Source organism: Podarcis vaucheri, assembly GCF_965113315.1.
Source record: "Podarcis vaucheri genome assembly, chromosome: 17".
In the NCBI taxonomy this organism is placed as follows: Eukaryota; Metazoa; Chordata; class Lepidosauria; order Squamata; family Lacertidae; genus Podarcis; species Podarcis vaucheri.
The window spans coordinates 13090218-13112903 of NC_138755.1; the positions used below are offsets into that span (position 1 = coordinate 13090218).

General features: G+C 45.6%; 1 protein-coding gene across 8 annotated transcripts in view; it reads left to right on the forward strand.

Annotated features, from left to right (window-relative positions):
- GLIS3 (GLIS family zinc finger 3) overlaps nt 1–22686 on the forward strand; it is a 180345-nt gene that overhangs the window by 40731 nt on the left and 116928 nt on the right. For 5 of the 8 annotated variants that reach the window (XM_082204680.1, XM_082204681.1, XM_082204679.1 and 2 more), the window contains 2 exons: nt 14473–14680; nt 16748–17861. In XM_082204680.1, the coding sequence (XP_082060806.1) occupies nt 14473–14680; nt 16748–17861 (1322 nt within the window). Of the gene's footprint in view, nt 1–4411; nt 4472–4543; nt 4565–7036; nt 7101–14472; nt 14681–16747; nt 17862–22686 lie in introns of those variants that run through there. The other 3 variants (XM_082204683.1, XM_082204684.1, XM_082204685.1) reach the window with 3 other exon arrangements.

Sequence of the window (22686 nt, forward strand, 5' to 3'; positions counted from 1 at the left end):
AAAAGCAGCATGGCTCCATCAGTGGCAGATTACTGTATAAGCTAAGCAAAATCCTTTATTTTGGCTGCTGATCCCTTATTTTCGAGGCTGCTGGTCCCTTATTTTCAAATCTGTAAGCTGACAGCTATGTTCCAGTGGCCACGGCTCCTCCTCTCTCATGCTCACGAGGAGCCTGCCTTTGATACTTTGCCGCGTTCGGCTCAGCCTCCTCCGCCCATTCAATATTGGGGAGGGGGCTGAGCCTCCTGCTAAGAAATATTGAGGGGGCTGACAACACCTCTGGCCCTTAGAGTTGGTGAGTCTGCCTTTCTACTTGCTTACATTGAAATGCACTTGCTGTTTTACTGCCCATTCATGCTTTGAACTTCCATCAACCCCCTTTTGTTTTAACCACCCTGAACAATTTGGTATCATTAGCAAACTTGGCTTCCTTGCTGCTCACACCTAATGACTTGTGTGTTCAATTGTTTTTTAATGATTGCTTTTCCCCTATGTTTTTAGCTGTTTCTATTTTAGCTAAAAGGGACGCGGGTGGCGCTGTGGGTTAAACCACAGAGCCTAGGACTTGCCGATCAGAAGGTCAGCGGTTCGAATCCCCGCGACGGGGTGAGCTCCCGTTGCTCAGTCCCTGCTCCTGCCAACCTAGCAGTTTGAAAGCACGAAGTGCAAGTAGATAAATAGGTACCACTCCGGCTGGAAGGTAAACGGCGTTTCCGTGCACTGCTCTGGTTCACCAGAAGCGGCTTAGTCATGCTGGCCACATGACCCGGAAGCTGTACACCGGCTCCCTCGGCCAATAAAGCGAGATGAGTGCTGCAACCCCAGAGTCGGCCACGACTGGACCTAGTGGTCAGAGGTCCCTTTACTTTATTTTAGCTATTAGCTGCTTTTGAGTCCCTTTCAGGGGGAAAGGCTGGGTATTATTTTTTTATTATTATATAATCAAACTACAAAATACATGTCCCAGTGCCAATCTTTGGGGGGACTTCCACTTATACATCCTCCATTTGGGAGAACTGTCCATTTAGTTCTGCTTCCTGTTCTTTAACCAGTTACTGATACAGAAGAGGGCTTACCAAATTCTATGGCTGCAGGAGTCATTGATGAGGTCCTTCAACAAAAGCTTTTTGAAAGCTTATATACACAATGTCAACTGGATGACCTTTGTCTGTATGCTTGCTGTTACTCTCAAGGAACTCCCTAATGTAGTGGTTTTCAACCAGTGTGCCATGGCACCCTGGGGTGCCTTGAATGATGGGGTGCCATGAATGATGCACCGCGGGCAACACTGGCCTCTGTCTCTCTTCTCTTCCCTTCCCTCCCTCCTCTGATGCCCTCTCCCATTTCTGCCTCTCAAAGGCTTGTGCAGCTGTTTGCAGGAATTGTAGGGAGATTAGGTGATGTTGGATATTTATTGTTCATTCATTCATATTTGTTTGTATGAGACTCTTGAGAGTCCCATGGACTGCAAGAAGATCAAACCTATCCATTCTTAAGGAAATGAGCCCTGAGTGCTCACTGGAAGGACAGATCCTGAAGCTAAGGCTCCAATACTTTGCCCACCTCATGAGAAGAGAAGACTCCCTGGAAAAGACCCTGATGTTGGGAAAGATGGAGGGCACAAGGAGAAGGGGACGACAGAGGACAAGATGGCTGGACAGTGTTCTCGAAGCTACCAACATGAGTCTGACCAAACTGCGGGAGGCAGTGGAAAACAGGAGTGCCTGGTGTGCTCTGGTCCATGGGGTCACGAAGAGTCGGACATGACTAAACAACAACAACAATGTTATGTTGATGTATATGTTACATCAAGCAAGTTAATCCTGCAATTTCCATTGCATGTCCACTTTCCTTATTGTGTAATTGGTTCCATTACTGGATATGAGAAAGCAACTTTGAAGGCAAAGGATTTACTAATTTGTGAGAGATATGAACTTATTTGTTAGGGGTAAAATTTAATAAGAATCAAATTACTTAGGTTGCAGCAGTGAAGAAAATAAAAATCTGTATGAAAGCCACATTCTTTTGACGATCATTGTGGAATTTGGTTGCGTGTAAAACACAACAGGGGCTTAGATATTAACTAACTACTGAGGAGAAACAGCAAAATAGGCAAGCTGAGGAATGAGGAACTGGACAGATTAAAACATTTCCTCCAAGTATTTTTGCTGTTTGCATTTGTTAATTATTAATGCCTAATTATTGACAAAAGACAGTTTTAATTTATATGTAGCACATCAATTTGAAATGAAACACTGCTTATTTCCGATACTCCATTTTGTAGGCTCTGACAGTGTATTCTCATTGATGTCATAAAGGTGGCACCTGAATGGCTCTGGTGTGGCTGAGATAAAACCATGTCAGCCAACACATTTTTTTAAAATGTTAGAAAGATGAAAATATTCCTTGCCAGCTAAGATTGCAGTCTTGGGAATACTTATCAGGAAGACAGTCCCATTAGTTTCAGGCTGAACAAATATCTAGGAGCCCCTTCCTAGGGCAAGTCCACAAAGGAATTTTCCCCGCGTTTCCTTTTCTCCGTGTGCATGAGAAGCAATATGTAAGAAAGGAGTGAATGACGTGAGATGCTTCTGCCAGCACTGCCACTTCTGGGGAAAACACTGATCGAGGCCTGGAAGTATCACTCTCCAGAATGTTGTGTAAAGGTAAAGGGACCCCTGACCATTAGGTCCAGTCGTGGCCGACTCTGGGGTTGCGGCGCTCATCTCACTTTATTGGCCGAGGGAGTCGGTGTTTGTCCACAGACAGCTTCCGGGTCATGTGGCCAGCATGACTAAGCCACTTCTGGTGAACCAGAGCAGCGCACGGAAACGCCATTTACCTTCCCGCCAGAGCGGTACCTATTTATCTACTTGCACTTTGAAGTGCTTTCGAACTGCTAGGCTGGCAGGAGCAGGGACCAAGCAACGGGAGCTCACCCCGTCATGGGGATTCGAACCGCTGCCCTTCTGATCGGCAAGTCCTAGGCTCTGTGGTTTAACTGTTGTGTAGCTGGCTGTTAATGCTGTCCACAAGGCCAGGCCAGTCCCTAGGGCTGTGTGGGGCCCAGGAGAAATCAGGCTGTGTGGGCCCCCCATTGCCTTCCTCTGCCACTTCTTCTCTTGATGATGATAGTGATGGAGGAGGCAGCCTCCCGCCTCCATCTTCCTACTGCTTGTTGTTTTACTCCTCTGTTATCGGCAGTGGCCTCTCCTACAGCCTACATTTCTCCTCCCTACTGCAGTGCTTTGGCGGCAGCAGTGCTAGCTTGCCGCCTGCCTGTTCTGGCTCTAGAAAGGGAGGAGGTGGAAACCCATGTGAATGGGGTGAGGGCCTGCAGGGCCAGCCAGGCATCAGGGCTGCTGACTGTGGCCACCAGCGCCACGTGCAGGGCTCCCTAAAGTGTGGTGTCCAGGGCAGTTGCACCTATTTGCCACCCCAGAGATGGCCCCTCCCATGGTGGTGGTAGTACAGGCAGGGGTGTAGCATGGGTTGCTGGAGCCCAGGGCAGGGCAAGCGGTCAGTCCCTTTGCTGGCCAGCATCTAATCAAGAGAGTCTCTCCTTGCAAAGTAGTCTCAACCTGGTTGCAGCTCCTCAGAAATTTGGGCCTAGGGTCATGGCCCCCCTGCCCCCTCACACTGCATCACTGAGTGTAAGTCTTTTCTTTTTTTTTGCCACCATGGACTTCTTGGGGAGGCTGTTTGTGGGTGCAAAGGAAGGCCTCTGAGTTCTTGTGGGTGCATGTGAGTGTCATGTTGGCAACTGCTGCACTGGTACAGACATAGTTTTAAAAACACTGGTGCAAAAGTTGACACAGTCCCATTGAAATCAAGGGAGAGCCTCAGGTTACTGTCCAATTTCCTCCCTCCACAATGGAGACAGATTCCTGTTCCATCAAGTTACGCCCACCAGGAATATATATATATATATATATATATATATATATATATATATATATGGCACAGCAAGTGAAAAGAGGTGTGTGTCATTTATGCAGTCTCAGTGTCCAGAGAGTGATAGCTGAAATATACTCGGAGTCGAGTGTGGATTTCATGCTCTTTATTCAGCTCATAGTAGTGAGGAATGAAAGTTCCCCCAAAATATCTGCTTTATATACATTATTTACACAGTGGGTCACACGTGATTGGCTAATTCTGGGATTCTCCTGTAGGCCAATCAGGTTGCGGATTCACTTCCACCTGGAGCTGGATTGGGTGGCTCCTGCGGACCAATCATACTGCTGCATTGTTCTAAGACCAATCAGACTGCTGCATTCTGGGCCCTATTGTTCTAGGACCAATCAGACTGCTGCATTCTGAATCCTATTGTTCTAGGACCAATCAGACTGCTGCTTTTTGGATCCCATTCAACTCAGTACATAACAATAGCTCACAAATGGAAACTGCATGATGGCACACTTGGCAAACAGCTAACAGCCAGGGAGAACAAAAATATTGGGGAAAGGGCAGGGTAAAGAGCAAACACGACTCATACTGGTTTTCTCAGAGAAGGCTGGGGAGGAGCATCATGGGGAAGAAACTGAGGCTGGCTTACAGCACAAAAGTAACTACCATGATTGCAAGAACTACCATGGAAAGCCTTTGCCCCTGTAGTTCTCAACAGATTACAGTTACTCACTGACAGGGTCTATCCTGAGTCACAATGTGGCTCAGAGGTCAACAGTCAGCATGATTTTCTCACTGTGTCAGCGAAAAGTGCCCTTCACAGTGCTCAACTAAAAAGGATGCCCATTTATGCTCCAGAAGGTGATCGTGTCCTTCCACAAAACATGCATGGCACCATCCAGTGTGATGGGTCATCCTTGGATGCCTTCCGTGTGAAACAGGGCTGTGCTCATGCTCCATCTCTCTTCAGGATATTCTTCTCCCTGTTGTTCTCCTTTGCCTTCAGTTCAGCTGAAGATGGTGGGTACTTCCATTCAAGGAGTGATGAGGGTCTGTTCAACTTCTGAGGAAGCTCTACAGAGACTCATCAACCATTTTGCCCAAGTCTGGAGGGAATTTGGCCTCACCACCAGCCTGATGAAGACCAACATCCTAGATCAGGACATCACCAGCAAACCACACATCAGCATTGGTGACCGCATGCTTGTAGTGGTAGATGATTTTGTCTACCTGGGCTCCAACATAACCAGCAATATTTCTGTGGTGGCCTGGGATTCAGACTCGGATGCTGAACCTGAGGAATCCCAGCCTGCACAGGATTCGCCGCCTCAGGAACCAGCTGAGCCGGGGCTGGGGCTTGAGCCTGAAGGGTCCTCACCTGTGCTGGATCCTCAGGTGCAGGCATCAGCTGAGTCTGCTCTGGCTCCGGAGGTGATGGAGGACCCATTGCCTGCAGGTGCTCCACTCTCAGCCCCGTCAGGGGAAGCTGAGGTTGCCTATGGGTCCGGTAACCTTCCAGCCTCTCCTGAGCTACAGAGGCTCAGGGCAGAGAGGCGGAGGGAACTAAGTTCTCGCAGGAGGAGTGCTCACCTCCAGGCCAGGAGAGGTGAGTCACCAGAGGATCTGGGCTGCCCTATGTCTCGGGGCAGATAAAAGCTGGCCAGCCCCAGTCCCAAGCTGCGGGAGCAACATTGTTGGTTGCTAGTTCCTGCCTGAGCTCCTGCCCTGGCTCCCTGCTTGCATGCCTGTTCCTGACTTCACCCGACTCCCTGCCCTGCACCCAGCTTCAGCTACTACAGGCTGCCTCCACGTTGTACCTCTGACCACGGACCGGACTTGGACCTCGCCTCTCGGGTAACCCACAGGGCCTGCACAATTTCCATTGACGCTAATCTGGACAGGCACATTGGCAAGGCAGCTGAAGCAAGGACTCACCTCTTCAAAAGGGTGCGGGAGAATGTGATGCTGATGACCAATACCAAGATGAAGGTCTACCAGGCTTGCATGTTGAGCATGCTGCTTTATGGAAGGGAGTCTTGGGAGACTTACATACACCAGGAGCAACACCTCAATGCCTTCCATATGCTCTGTGTCAGGAAGATTTTGGGCATCACATGACAGGACAGAGCCAAAGAAGGATGTGCTCTACAAAGCCCACATTCCCAGCATCTTCACACTTCTTTTTCAGTGACATCAACGCTGGCTTGGTCAGGTGCACAGAATGGAAGATGCCAGAATCCTCAAGGAAGCTGGCTTCGGGCACTAGGCCTGTGAGGAGACCAACTCTGTTCTACAAAGATGTCTGCAAACATGGCATGAAGACTGACATTAACTGTCGTATGGGAATCCCTTGAAGACTATAGCAGTGCCTGGAGACAGACAGTCAGGTGGTGTATCCAGATCAGTGACCAGAGGAAGAATGAGCACTGGGAGGAGCACATAGAGAAGAAATGCCATGGTACACCTCTAGCAGCAAAACTGGATCCTTTATCTGCCCCACCTGCAATAAAACATGTATCTCCTGTATTGGTCTCTACAGCCACAGCAGGTACTGTGACTCTCCAATGGTATGACTTTATCCTTGAAGGCTCACCCTTCCATTGTCTTTTGAGACGAATGGATGACAACAATTTTTCTCAGAATTCTTACAAATATCTGGCCTCGGAACCCAGAACCACTAAGAACCTCAGCTCACTCCTTTTGAGGATGTGTGGCTCCAAGGACTTGTAGCTCATGGAAGAGAGTGTAGCATCAAACCTGGCTCTTTCCTCCCTTCAACCCACAGTGCCTTAGAAGTGGAGGGAAACAGGTTAAAGCATTTTCTGCACTGGGTCACAGCAATGAAGAAAAGGCAAGGGCAGCCTTGTCCCCAGCACCTGCCTACTTCTGCTATTAAAAAGCTGCACATTGCACAATTAAATGAGAGGTCCCTAGCTTCTCATGAGATACACCACCATGTCAACAAGGCTGCTGGTCACTTTACTGCTCAGCTGCAACACAGCATGATCAGGCAACTCTTAGAAAGGCACCTCATAGACCGCCAAGCCCAAAGTCTACTTCACTTCTTCCATTGGCCTCAGTGGTGGGCAGACAGTATGCAGGGGAGTCATGCTGGTTGGCAGTGCTTGAGGGACAGAGGCCTAATCCTGCTCAGGCTGCACAGACAAAGCACCCTCCATAGGAAAACTAGGGAGGTGGGTCACCAGGGTGAGGTCAATTATGGCTCAGACCAGGATTCTTGAACATTCTCTTGACCTTGGAGATTAGTCAGGCTTATATCATAGCAGCTGGACTTAAAGGCATTCTAGATCTTAAACATTTGGTAGTGCTTTAAAAGTAGTGACCCTAACCAGGACTTTGAATTAGCCAGAATCCAGAGTGAAAGGTTCACCTCCGAGTCCCATGCTTCAGATAACTAGCTCCTGTCTAAAGCCTTGCAGGTGAATTCTGTCTCTATTGAGGATTCCTGGAAGAGGGTGCTATAGTAATCCTCGCCATGGGAACTGTCTGTTGCAGCTGCTGTCTAATAATAATAATAATAATAATAATAATAATAATAATAATTTATTTATACCCCGCCCATCTGGCTGGGTTTCCCCAGCTACTCTGGGCGGCTTCCAACAAAACACTAAACTACAATATCCTATTAAACATTAAAAGCTTCTCTAAACAGGGCTGCCTTCAGATGTCTTCTAAAAGTTTGGTAGTTATTTTTCTCTTTGACATCTGGTGGGAGGGCATTCCACAGGGCAGGTGCCACTACCAAGAAGGCCCTCTGCCTGGTTCCCTGTAACTTGGCTTCTCGCAGCGAGGGAACCGCCAGAAGGCCCTCGGCGCTGGACCTCAGTATTTGGGCAGAATGGAGGTGGAGATGCTCCTTTGGGTATACTGGACCGAGGCTGTTTAGGGCTTTAAAGGTCAGCACCAACACTTTGAATTGTGCTCGGAAACGTACTGGGAGCCAGTGTAGGTCTTTCAAGACTGGTGTTGTATGGTCTTGGTGGCCCTTACTCATCCCTGTTCTATTACTTTTGCTTTTATGCAGACAACTGGACACGTGCAGAGGTAAGAGTGCTCCTTATCCTTGGTGCTACAGAAAGCACAGGCAAGGTGACTGCAGCAGCAGTAGTGACCAGTGAGAAGCCAGCTGTTCCACTATGGGGCCACCCCTTGCAAGGCTCCTGCACCTTTCCAGAGATCATGGCATACATGACTATAACAAAGGCAGCCATAGACAGCATGGAGATGCAGTGATGATGAAAACTGCACCTGTTGTTCTGGTGTCTGTCATGCAGTTTTTTTGTGAGAACAAGAAATATTGCCAGCCACTCACGCCCACTGATTGTTCTGTGATGCTGTCAGAACTCACTTCACAGCTATTCAATATGTTGCTTCATGTTGTTTAGTAAAAGTTGTCAGTGCTGTCTGTGGCAATAAACATTGAGAGACAGGACAGTCTCCCACCTTGCTTGTCACTTACCCCAGCTGCCTTCATGATGGGGCACTGAAGGGATTTTGTGCCACAACGCTGCATCAGTCCTGCCGTTTGAGTACTGAGAAGTGATGGGTCTGCACTAGGGATGGGGGGATAAATTTGATCCAGTTTACAGGTACCTAAGTATCACTTTCTGAAACAATACAAGAATCGAAACACAACCATGCTTTGAAATTTGCACTTATCTGAATTTTGCAATGCAGTTTCCAGTTAAATAATGTCTACAAAAAAATGCATAAACTTGGATGAAATGTGCATATATTAGTGAAGATGACATTTGAAAATACATTATCTGGAGGAATTGCTTTGTAAAAACATATAATTAGGCAAAATTACATAGAAAATTGTGTGTATTAAGAGAAATTTGCACTAAAATGTTGGTGAGTTTTTGCAATGACTTTTAAAAAACCCTTATGTGAATATGCAGCGAACTGAACTTCAGACTGGAAAAATGAGAAACGGAATGAAACCAATAGTGAAATAATAATAATAATAATAATAATAATAATAATAATAATAATAATAATAATATTTATACCCCGCCCATCTGGCTGGGCTTCCCCAGCCACTCTGGGCGGCTTCCAAAAAAATATTAAAATACTGTAATACAGCAAACATTAAAAGCTTCCCTAAACATAAGTTGTTTAGTCGTTTAGTCGTGTCCAACTCTTCGTGACCCCAAGGACCAGAGCACGCCAGGCACTCCTGTCTTCCACTGCCTCCCGCAGTTTGGCCAAACTCATGCTGGTAGCTTCAAGAACACTGGCCAACCATCTCGTCCTCTGTCGTCCCCTTCTCCTTGTGCCCTCCATCTTTCCCAGCATCACTGACACATACTTCCACTCGATGGTTCAATAACCTCCTGGATATCCTTGGTACTGCTGTGGTTATAAACTGAGGAATTGGGCTGCATGAAATGGAAAAGGGAGGGAATAGAAAATGCACATCAGATATGGAGCTGGACGTGATGGAGAAGGCTGTTTGTTGTAGCCCTCACCTCTGCTTGCTTTGGAGGCCTCTTGAGAGTTTCCGGGCAGATTGTGTGAACTGGGTAAAATTGTATCATGATGGTATTCATGCTATAGCTGTGTGTTGGTCTGTGCACTGACAATGCCTTTTATGCGTGTCAGTGCACATTGTCTTGACTGGCGGATTTTGGCAGCGTTGCCAAGGTGTATGTGAGTATCTGTCAGTGTTCCTACATTGTGTCTCATCTCTTGTGCTTTCTACCTTGCTGATGTGAGGGCATATGATAATGAATTCATTACACCAGCATTGGCCTTTGCATGACTGCCACTGATGTGGTGAGTCCTTAGGATCAGATGATTTAGTATCGAATTGCACAGTGCATTTCATTGCTTTAAATGTGATGTGGAACACTTCTCTCTTCTAGATTACATCCATTGCTTCTGCTGGAGATTCTAGGCTCCCCCCGCCAAAAAAGATGAATTACGCTGTGGGTTAAACCACAGAGCTTAGGACTTGCCAATCAGAAGGTCAGCAGTTTGAATCCCCGCTACGGGGTGAGCTCCCATTGCTCGGTCCCTGCTCCTGCCAACCTAGCAGTTCAAAAGCACGTCAAAGTACAAGTAGATAAATAGGTACCGCTCCGGCGGGAAGGTAAATGGCGTTTCCATGCGCTGCTCTGGTTCACCAGAAGTGGCTTAGTAATGCTGGCCATATGACCCGGAAGCTGTATGCCGGCTCCCTCGGCCAATAAAGCGAGATGAGTGCCGCAACCCCAGAGTCAGTCACGACTGGACCTAATGGTCAGGGGTCTCTTTACCTTTACCTAATTCAAATTGGTGGTGGCCATGTGCAAACTACTAGAAAATACTTATCTGCAGTTAAGTTCCATGTGGTTGACATGCATTTAAAAGGATCTTAGTCCATTTACCATTATTTTGTATGTGTAAAATCCACATCCCATCAAGATATTATGCATAGTGTCAGATTCCTACCTTTAGTAGTGTTTCTGCTCCTGTTAAAAAGTGTATAAGGAGTGTGTGTGTGTGTGTGTGTGTGTGTGTGTAAGAGAGAGAGAGAGAGCGAGAGCGAGAGAGATATTTAAAATTTGCACAGGTGTGCATTAATTCTGATGTGGAACCGCTATTAGAAATATTGTTCTTCTCAGTATTATTTATGTATGCTATGTAGTGCTTTTAAACTTCTTGTGGATGCAGGGATTGCAAGATCACACATCCAAATTGTGGGTGTTACGTGCCTATGTTAAAAGTTCTCTGATGGCTAACATTTCTGATGTTTGGCCATTTAACTCACAATGAGCTCATGCTTAATCAGGTAGAAATGGTCTAGTTATATGGTTTCAAATATTCAGCTTGAACAGTTAGACACTGTGATGCTGTCAGAACCTCTAAAAGAAACCTAAAACCCTTCTGTCATTGGCTAAATGTTTTGAATTGAGGTTAAATGAATGTTGCTTTTATTAAACATTTGTAGATAATATGTAAGTGGCACTGTTCTGTCATGCAGGAAAATCTCTATTTGTATTTGCCAAGATTCTGTGATAAAGTTGTTCTTTTCAAGTTTATCCGTTTTGGGTTTTTTAAAAAAACTAAACAAATTTATATGGTAAAACTAGTCTTTTCTTTTCAGATCCCTCCAAGTTTTATTTTTCTTTCCTTTTGAACACAGCATATTTATATTTTCAAAACTACAGAATAATATCAAATGGCAATTATCTCCTACAACTTCTGCCAGATTTGGCAAAAGTTAAAGTTGTTCATGTTTTATGGCGCTGACTATTTAAGTAATTTCTTATTTTAGAGCATATCTTTTTATTTATTTTTAATTTCCTTTTAAAAATAAACAGGTGTTGCTGCCAGGAGGATAACCCCAGCCCTGTTGTTGTTAAGTCATGCTTTCTGGTTTTCACAAGCTTCAGAAAAATAAAGCATCATTAATTTTCTTTTCCCTGTATTCTGAACACTACCTCTTTTACATACTTCTAGGTACAAGTGTTTAAGCAGGCAGAGAGAATAACCGTTTTCTGTCATCTCTCACTTTTCCCCTCTCTAAAATCTTTGTTAGGGCAATATGTTTCTTACGCCATAATAAATATACTGTGCTAATATGGATTTTGGAAATTTTCTTAAGTTTTTGTGCTGCTTTCTCTATCTCTTTCTCCATTATCTTTCACAATTATCTCACTTTGTTCCTTTCCTTTCCCTTTATCCCTTTCTTTTGCTGTTTTCTTCTCTCTCTCTCTCTGTTTTTCTTTTTATTTAGATTAGTTTTTCATCTTCTTCTTTTATGACAAAGCTTTAATAAAGCATTATTTTTTTAAAAAAATATATATCACTTTATAGGACTGCTTTTAGGTCGGCTTCACACCTGACATGGCAATTGTGTGTATTTAATTATAAATTTAATACCTTCATATACCACCTCTCTTCTCTGTTAGTTACCTAGCTAATTCACAGTATACATGCAAAATAATATTAAGACTAAAAATACGAAAGCAGCCTAGCTACCTTTGAAGGTGACCCGGAAACTACAACTAATCCAGAATGTGACTGGGAGCGGCCACCAAGACCACATCACACCGGTCTTGAAAGACCTACACTGGCTCCCAGTACGTTTCCGAGCACAATTCAAAGTGTTGGTGCTGAAATTGAAAGCCCTAAAAGGCCTCGGTCCAGTATACCTGAAGGAGCATCTCCACCCCCATTGTTCTGCCTGGACACTGAGGTCCACGCCAAAGGCCTTCTGGTGGTTCCCTCAATGCGAGAAGTGAAGTTACGGGGAACCAGGCAGAGGGCCTTCTCGGTAGTGGCACCCTCTCTGTGGAACGCCCTCTCATCCGATGTCAAAGAGAACAACAACTACCAGACTTTTAGAAGACATCTGAAGGCAGCCCTGTTTAGGGAAGCTTTTAATGTTTGATGCATTGCTGTATTTTAATATTTTGTTGGAAGCCGCCCAGAGCGGCTGGGGAAGCCCAGCCAGATGGGTGGGGTATAAATAATAAATTATTATTATTATTATTATTATTATTATTATTAGCCACACACAAAGTAATAGTGGTAACATAAAATCTACCAGTACCCCATCTCCAAATGTAAAGGTAAAGGTAAAAGGACCCGTGACCATTAGGTCCAGTCGTAACCGACTCTGGGGTTGTGGCGTTCATCTCACTTTATTGGCTGAGGGAGCCGGCGTACAGCTTCCAGATCATGTGGCCAGCATGACTAAGCTGCTTCTGGCGAACCAGAGCAGCGCATGGAAACGCCGTTTACCTTCCCATCGGAGCGGTACCTATTTATTTACTAGCACTTTGACGTGCTTTTGAACTGCTAGGTTGGCAGGAGCAGGGACTGAGCAACGGGAGCTCACCCCGTCACGGGGATTCGAACCGCCGACCTTCTGATCGGCAAGTCCTCGGCTCTGTGGTTTAGCGCACAGCGCCACCCGCGTCCTGCAATCTCCAAATGTACTGCAGAATGAAAAGGTCTGCATTGCCCTTCCGAAAGATTGACGGGAGATGCCCTGATGTCTCTGCAGGAAGGAAATTCACAGGATGGTCAGTTGGCATTGCAGGAGAAAAGCTCTGCTCCTTCAACTTCTCAATTCGCCTCAAAGGACATGGCAGTGTGGTGGGTTCAGATAGAAAGAAATGCACTGGAATGTAGTCTAGACAAAGCTGATGTGTTTTCTGTAGTCAACAACGACAACATCTGGGATGGCCAGGCATATTTTCCTCAGCATAGAAGACACACGGTGGTGATGGGAAAGTACTTTAGCAGTAGAAGTTTATGTTTACTGTTGTGTTACAAGCCACCTTTTATGGATGAACTCTTTTAAAGATTTGTTGAAAAAGGTCCAATGGTGTCACTGTGGTCTCTCAGAATGGCAATGTGTTGTTCACTGTGAACGGAACTTTAAACATATTTCCCTAGTTTTTATGGTGAAACATTTGGCAGGAAAGTATATCATATTAAAGCATTTTGCTGGGAACTTACTGCTATTCACTTGCTAGATTTGGGTTAAAAGGGAAATTTGAAAGGTGCCAGCGCTTTTAATCTATGTGCCATTATACACCTTGTGCATCGATCCATTCAGGTTGCACAAATTAGAACACTAAGTAGACTGGATGATGGTAAGGATTTTAGTGTGAGTCCTTAAGTATGGGGCAATTGTGTAATTTACTATCAAATTTGAGTTTTCCTTATGAAGATAATAGCATTGTGCATGTAAATTTATTGTGTGAATAGTGTGATTGAACTTTAATCTCTGAGATCATTGGTTTGTCAACAGGTGATATTCAGGAACTGTAGCTTCACACATGACCTGGTTGCAATTATTAAATTATTAGAGATGCGGACTTTGTTCTTTAGCTTTGAAGACATATATATATATATATATATATATATATATATATATATATATATTTGCTTTCGTAGATTTTCACGGGTACAGGAATGCAGGTTTTGGTGTCTTCGGGTGTCTTCCCGTGTAAGAGTCGGGGTGTCTGTGCGACGTTTCGACGAGGTCTCACTCGTCATCTTCAGGCTGGTGCTTTCGGCTTCTTGTTACTGGAACAGAACCAGTAACAAGAAGCCGAAAGCACCAGCCTGAAGATGACGAGTGAGACCTCGTCGAAACGTCGCACAGACACCCCGACTCTTACACGGGAAGACACCCGAAGACACCAAAACCTGCATATATATATATATATATATATGATTTTGTGAACAATTTCTTTTTTGTTTCAGTCATAAATTGTAATATTTGGATTTGTAACTCTCAGATGATTTCATTAAAACAAATCCTTAGGGGAACATGATTAGAAAAATATAGAAATTTGGGATTTGTGAAATTGATCAGGCCAAACAGTCATTCTATAAACTTGTCAAATAATATATGGCTTGATTCGTGATTCACTTTGCTTTATTCCCCTGTCTTTAACATCAGCCTCTTACACTGCATTCCACCATCAGCCTTTTTCTCAGTTCTTTGCACCTGCTTTATATGTATAATACTATGGATTCATAAGACTTTTTAAATGTGGAAAATGTAAGTTAAAATTTGTACAACTCCTTCATTTTCAGGGGGTCTTGCCTTTGGGACTCGGTGCAAGTCAATCGGAAAAAGTAGCAGCAACAAATTAATCGTCACCAGCAGTCCAATGATGGTTCAGCGACTGGGACTTCTGTCTCCTCCTGCCCAAAAGGTCTCAACGGCATGCAACCAAATCAGCCCTAGCTTACAGAGGGCTGTGAATGCTACCAACTCGAATATACCTCCATCTGATACAAGGTCTTCATTTTATTCTATAGGAATGTTTTCATGTCTATAAAGTCAGGAAAATATTTTACCACTCACTTTAGAGTTATACCTTTTGTGCACAGTTGAAATTTAGAATGAAAGCTGCAGTCTAGGTATTGTAAAGGTAAAGGTAAAGGGACCCCTGACCATTAGGTCCAGTCGTGACCGACTCTGGGGTTGCGGCGCTCATCTCGCTTTATTGGCCGAGGGAGCCGGCGTACAGCTTCCGGGTCATGTGGCCAGCATGACTAAGCCGCTTCTGGCGAACCAGAGCAGCACACAGAAACACTGTTTACCTTTCCGCTGGAGCGGTACCTATTTATCTACTTACACTTTGAAGTGCTTTTGAACTGCTAGGTTGACAGGAGCAAGGACCGAGCAATGGGAGCTCACCCCGTTGCGGGGATTCGAACCGCCGACCTTCTGATCGGCAAGTCCTAGGCTCTGTGGTTTAACCCACAGCACCACCCGTGTCCCTCTAGGTATTGTAGTTCAATATTATTCCTTTGAGATTAGTCACAGGTTGTAGAAGTTATGCAGCAATGCCCTATGAAAAGTATGCTATAACATGTGCTATGTAAGTAAACTTCGGCTAACAAATGTCGGCTATCTAGAATAGTCACAGGTGGTTGCAGCTCTCTTTTGGTGGTGAGCTTGTAGGTGCTTTCTAGCTGACTGGTGGGATGGTGCGGCAGCTGCCAAGGCCTGGGAGAGGCCCTCTTGCAAGATCTCAGGGGTCACTCCATCTCATGTGGTCCACCAACCTGCTTGTTCCCTTTCCTTCCTTCCCTTGGGTGGAGGAAAACAATCTAAGTCCCCCTAGTGGTGTAGCTAGTGTGGTGTAGTGGTTAAGAGCGGTAGTCTTGTAATCTGGGGAACCGGGTTCGCGTCTCTGCTCCTCCACATGCAGCTGCTGGGTGACCTTGGGCCAGTCATACTTCTTTGAAGTCTCTCAGCCCCACTCACCTCACAGAGTGTTTGTTGTGGGGGAGGAAGGAAAAGGAGAATGTTAGCCGCTTTGAGACTCCTTCGGGTAGTGATAAAGCGGGATATCAAATCCAAACTCTTCTTCTTCTTCTCCTCCCTAGTTTATGAGCTCTCACTGGGGCTTGCAATGGCCAGTGGTTAACAAGGTTGGAAATGATTTTTGCATGCAGCTGCAATTAGCCCTGGTTAGTCTCTTGGTCAGTTAGTGGGTTGCACTCACACTCGAGACCCTGACGGGGGCTGCCAAAGCAACTGTCACCACAATAGTCAGTAGGTGGTATTCAATGCAGCCTGAGCATCAGGTTGTTTCTACCTGAGTTTCCCTTGATTCTCCAATGTAGTTGCAGCCCCTGACACCTCTCTCAGGCCTTTCCTGAGAACACCATGGCCCTTGGAGGAAATCTGTGAAGGGCACAGACAGCACAAGGGACTGCAGTAAGGATATGGGGCAATTCTTCTCGTGCAAATATTTGCACTCATGCAGTATTGGACACCACCCATTACTTACTAATAGAAATATTATGTGTAGTAGGGGGATGCGGGTGGCGCTGTGGGTTAAACCACAGAGCCTAGGACTTGCCAATCAGAAGGTTGATGGTTCGAATCCCCGCAACGGGGTGAGCTCCTGTTGCTCGGTCCCAGCTCCTGCCCACCTAGCAGTTCGAAAGCACCTCAAAGTGCAAGTAGATAAATAGGTACCGCTCTGGCAGGAAGGTAAACAGCGTTTCCTTGCACTGCTCTGGTTCACCAGAAGCGGCTTCGTCATGCTGGCCACATGACCCGGAAGCTGTATGCCGGCTCCCTCAGCCAATAAAGCAAGATGAGCGCCACAACCCCAGAGTCGGTCACGACTGGACCTAATGGTCAGGGGTCCCTTTACCTTTACCTATGTGTAGTAACTTGGTGTTCAGATTTTGAATATGCAAAAGCAAAGACCAATTTTGAGAAGGTTATTTTAATTGTCAAAAATAAGCAGATGAGCTCTGAATATTTCAGCTGCTTCATAGAACTACCAAGAGCTAAAATTTAAGTAACTGTTTGCATTCCCTCTCCCTCTTTTCTCCACTGCAGATCCCTTCTGTCCCGAGAATCTTTGGCCTCCACAACCCTGAGTCTGTCTGAAAGTCCATCAATCCAGAGTGTCAAGCAAGAATGGCTTCATGGCTACAGGATTTTTCCTTCTCTTCCTTCCAGCCAAGGCTCCCCAAATGGCACGGACCTTGGGGACATCACAAGTGTTACATCTGGAATGTCCATGTCCAACAATGTTTCTAGCTCATTACCATCTTACTTGTTTGGTGTGGAAAATAATTGTTCTCCTTATCCTAGTCCTCACTATTCTTCAACCAGGTCTCATTCAGCCAAAAAGAGGGCCCTCTCTCTGTCTCCTTTGTCTGATGGAATCGGGATTGACTTCAATACAATCATCCGCACATCCCCCACTTCTCTTGTTGCTTACATCAATGGCTCAAGGGCATCTCCAGCAAACATCTCCCCTCAGCCTGAGGTCTATGGACACTTCTTGGGAATAAGGGGAAGTTGTATCCCTCAGACTTGCTCTATTCCAAATCCTCAAAAAAGACTTCTTGTTGCTAATGGCAATGTTGCCCTTCCAAGTTACGGTGAAAGTGGGAACACTGAATACCAGCGGATGCAACAGTTGGAACAAAACAGCCTACAGCCAGCAGTCACTAACAACATGGTGGTTCAACAAGGAATATCTCTGCTAGATAGCCAATCTGTGGGAATTTTAAAAAGTGGGCGTGCCAATGGTTTTTCTGGGAACACAATGGACATGCCACCTACTTCTCCAGTGGCTCCCCTTGTTCTTCCTCCATCACATGGTCCACCTCCCCCATACCACGCACATCAACATGACCTTATAAACCATCCCCACCAGATTTCCCTACCAGCATCTGTGCAAGGCCCTCTCTTAGACGAAGAAGGCGAACTGGATGAGTTTAATGGCAAGCACTGCTGTTGCTGGATAGACTGCAGTGCTACTTATGACCAGCAGGAAGATCTTGTGCGGCACATAGAAAAAAATCACATAGACCAGAGGAAAGGAGAGGATTTCACTTGTTTTTGGGCTGGGTGCCCTCGGAGATACAAGCCATTTAATGCTCGTTACAAACTACTGATTCACATGAGAGTGCATTCAGGAGAAAAGCCAAACAAATGTACGGTAAGTCTAAAACATGTTAGATAGACACACTGGTTTACTGTATATGAAATATACCAATTTTTAACACTGTGCTAGGTTCCTCCCCCCTTTTTGGCTAGTACAGCTTGTTCTGAAATGCAAGCTTTGTTGATATTAATGAATTAAAAACTAAGTGAATGAATAGACTTTTCATATGCATGCAGAGGCAGAAACAGGAACAGAGGAAGATGCATTATACCAAGTCAGATCATTGGTCCATCTAGTTTAGCATTGTCTATGCTGACTAGCAGTGGCACTTCAGCTTCTGATGGGGTATCAGCCAGGCCTGCCTGGAGATGCTGGAGGACCAGCCTGTAAGTCTTCTGCAAGCAAAGCATGCATTCTCCTGCTGACTGGTGGTCCTTCTATTTGAACTTGTTCGAGCTTCAGATACTTCAATGCAGTTAGAACAACTAATCCCTCGTTTGCTTATTTTAGTGCTTTTCTACATCTGAGCCTTAAGGTAAAGGGACCCCTGACCATTAGGTCCAGTCGTGATCGACTCTAGTACTGTGGAGCTCATCTCGCTTTATTGGCCGAGGGAGCCGGCGTTTGTCTGCAGACAGCTTCCGGGTCATGTGGCCAGCATGACAAAGCCGCTTCTGGCAAACCAGAGCAGCACACGGAAACACCGTTTTACCTTCCCGCTGGAGCGGTACCTCTTTGTCTACTTGCACTTGCTTTTGAACTGCTAGGTTGGCAGGAGCAGGGACCGAGCAACGGGAGCTCACCCCGTCACAGGAATTCGAACCGCCAACCTTCTGATTGGCAAGTCCTAGGCTCTGTGGTTTAACCCACAGCGCCACCCGCGTCTGAGCCTTATTTAGCTGTTAATTCATATTCCCTTTCCCAATAATTTTTATTGTTTTTCATGTAAATACAAGAACAACATATAAGTATAGTAACTTGTCCAGTGGTACAGTCTTACTAAGTTTCATATGCAGTACACAATATGCAAGCAACACGCTTATTTATGCAATATCAATTTAAGTCTCCTCTCCACAAAGATTCTAGTGTTGGGGGTGGAATAAAAGGATCCCCTGTCTCATTTATAAAGGAAAAGAAAGGAAGCCAAGTCTCATGAAAAGTGTCTCTCCTTTTTGCTGTGGTGAGCAAGGTATTCCAAGAGAGCCACATTCCAAATATTATTTAACCAGATTTCAATGGGGATTTCTGTAGATGGTTTCCAATATCACTGGAGCAGTCCAAACCCACAAAAAAATTGAATTTGTATGTGAGGAGTGACTTCTGTGTTTCCTGATGATGTTGTTGTTGTTTAGTCGTTTGGTTGTGTCCGACTCTTCGTGCCCCATGGACCAGAGCACGCCAGGCACTCCTGTCTTCTACTGCTTCTCGCAGTTTGGTCAAACTCATGTTGGTAGCTTCGAGAACACTGTCCAACCATCTCATCCTCTGTCGTCCCCTTCTCCTTGTGCCCTCCATCTTTCCCAACATCAGGGTCTTTTCCACATCCTGCAGGTTTTTTTGGGGTGGGGGATGTATCTATTGAATGGATATTAGCTGGGTCTGCAGTGATAATTTTCCTTATTATTTCAAACAATTCTTATTGCAAGGCAAAGAACTTGGAAGCCAGATCTACTTGCCTGGGGCTGTTGTGTTCCTCCAGCAGTTGCCTCCACTCAGGCCCAGTCCTATCATTGGGCAGAGGAAAGCAACCACCTCCGACAGCAAATACTAGGGCATGGGTTCAGCAGCAAGGGGGTAGACAACTGAGCTGGGAGTGCCATGGGGCCTGCGCTGCACCCTCCAAGATAAGCCTACAGCCTTAGCAGAGTGTTGTTGTTGTTTAGTTGTTATTGTTATATTTATTTATGTTGTTGTTGTTTAGTCGTTTAGTCGTGTCCGACTCTTCGTGACCCCATGGACCAAAGCATGCCAGGCACTCCTGTCTTCCACTGCCTCCCGCAGTTTAGTCAAACTCATGCTGGTAGCTTCGAGAACATTATCCAACCATCTCGTCCTCTGTCGTCCCCTTCTCCTTGTCCTCTCCATCTTTCCCAGCATCAGGGTCTTTTCCAGGGAGTCTTCTCTTCTCATGAGGTGGCCAAAGTATTGGAGCCTCAGCTTCACGATCTGTCCTTTCCGTGAGCACTCAGGGCTGATTTCCTTCAGAATGGATCGGTTTGATCTTCTTGCAGTCCATGGGACTCTCAAGAGCCTCCTCCAGCACCATAACAGTAGAATGCTTTCCCCTTATTGTGCAGAGTTTCATGTGCACATTACATAAAGCCCATTATAAATAATATTTTAGGAAAGGATTTTCTATTTGTTATAAATAAATACTAGTTCCCTTCTCTACCTAAACTTCACTGCCACTCAAAAAAGATTGTCTGGAAGATTAGTAAAATGTAAAATTCTCCTCCTAACAATTATGCTGATAAATTTATCATGTGACATAAAAGCACTTCTTTAATTTGTAATGGTTACTAATATTTTATGCGCACAATAGCCTGGCATTCAGCTTTAAATAACAATGTAAAATGATATCCTTTTCAGGCTTTGACAGCATCACCTTATATTCCAAGTATGCTTGTTACAGTGCTGTTGGTGCCACTGCACTGAGAGATTTGTATCTTATATGTGCTGAGCCTGGGAAGGGGAAATGCACACCTTGTAAAAGTCGAAAATTCATGGAGGATAAGCTTCTCAAGATGGTTCTGCCCTGCCTCTACTGTCAAGAGGCAGCAATGCATCTGAATAGCAGTGTTCTGGGGGTGGGTGGGTGTTGCAGCAGGAAGGGGAGACTCCCCAGCTCAGGCTTCTGCCTCAGCGTCTGTGCTGTGCTCTTCCTGTCCCCTCTTCTGCTTCCTCCTCCTCCTCCTCCTCCTCCTCCTCCTCCTCCTCCTCCCAGCCTGCTCTTTCTCCCTCTGGCCACTCAACCCCCTGGCTCTGAGCCTTCTTCCCCTGGGGGCTCCCTGGCTGGTGCTGCATCCACCAAGTCCACAACAGCTTCCAACCCTCCATCTGTTGTTGTTTAGTCGTGTCCAACTCTTTGTGACCCCATGGACCAGAGCACGCCAGGCACTCCTGTCTTCCACTGCCTCCCGCAGTTTGGTCAAGCTCATGTTAGTAGCTTCGAGAACACTGTCCAACCATCTCGTCCTCTGTCATCCCCTTCTCCTTGTGCCCTCCATCTTTCCCAGCATTTTCCAGGGAGTCTTCTCTTCTCATGAGGTGGCCAAAGTATTGGAGTCTCAGCTTCACGATCTGTCCTTCCAGTGAGCACTCAGGGCTGATTTCCTTCAGAATGGATAGGTTTGATCTTCTTGCAGTCCATGGGACTCTCAAGAGTCTCCTCCAGCACCATAATTCCTCCATCTAGTGGGGCTCAAGTATAGAATTGGTTTGGCTGTACTTTGGGGGGAAAGATCTCAGCCCTTTGTAAACCTAATGGTGAAATGATGATGTATCAAATGAAAGCCAACCTTAGCGGAGGATTTGCAACACTGCACGGTTTTGTTTTGCCACATCTATTTTACATTAGAATGGAGTTTTTAAAAAAATTCTGTAGTGTATCTTTTTTCCTCACCCCATAGAGTCTCTCTAGGCAAATGATGTTTTGATATCATTGCAGGACAAGGCTGCCAGTTTTTCTTTGGCAGGCCTCTTGTGTGCTTGATAGCTGCCTGTCAGACGGAACTATTCCTATCTATTCTCCATGCCATGAAATACTTCATTTGCTAAGTCTTTGACTGCTGTTAAAAGCTGAGAAGCTCTGCCAGGAGGGGAAATAGTTGGCAAATCTCCAGCAATGAGTAAAACATAAGGGGGCACACACAATGCATATTTATCCAATGGAGGGAACACTATTCAAAATACTGTGTATTAGCAGAGATTAAGTTTGAAATAAGCACCAATGCTTCCCAGCCAGGGTCCATAAGCTCTGAGTCAGTGACCCAGACAGATGGAATAAAGCAATGAAATATGCTTATGTATAACTGCATGCATGTTTATTTACAGCCATGCTAATGTATATAGTGTGGAAATACATGAGACCTGGGATTGTTCGTAACTACACTGAAAGCAGTAAGATACTCTCATTAAGGACTAATTTGATCCACTGGTTTCAGTGGAAACTGATTCTTTTGCAGGTGTTCATACCTAAGAATAATGTGTGTGTGTGTGTGTGTGTGTGTGCGCGCGCGCGCAACATCATGGCAACAGCCTCTGCCCTGCCCCCAACCTATACACATTCACTGGATGTCTGTAGGGAAGCTGTGTGTGCACAACTATTTGTATAGAGGACTCTGCACATGACTGGAAGTCCTGACTTTGCAGGATTCTTGACCATGTAGAGAACTGCCACATACACTGGCGGAGGAAGAGGAGTGCAGGGGGAGTGCACTGTCCCCGACGGAGCAATCCCGGTGGGGTGCCATCACGGCTGCCCCCCCCCGCCCCCAGGATGCACACCAGCCCTGCCCGGCCCCGCCCCGCCTCCTCTCCGCACCCCAGTGCCGGAGCTTGAAGCTCTGCCACTGGCCACATATGGGTGTTGGGGCTGCCTTTGTATATTCTTCTAATAACCCTTTATAGGCTGGAGGATGAAGGTGATCTCCCTGCATCTCTACATTTACTGTTCACAGTTCTGGATGCCTGAAAATGTCATGGCCAACTTTAGCTGTATGGTGACCTTCCCTTTTAACAAAAAATGGGGCTACAAACCTTCCTGGTGCACTTTACATTGTAGAACACCTACAATGTAGTCCTTTTGGCATGACTGGCATGGTAGTAAACATTGTTATCAAATTTCAGCCATTTAGTTGTCTTTCTGAAAACAACAACC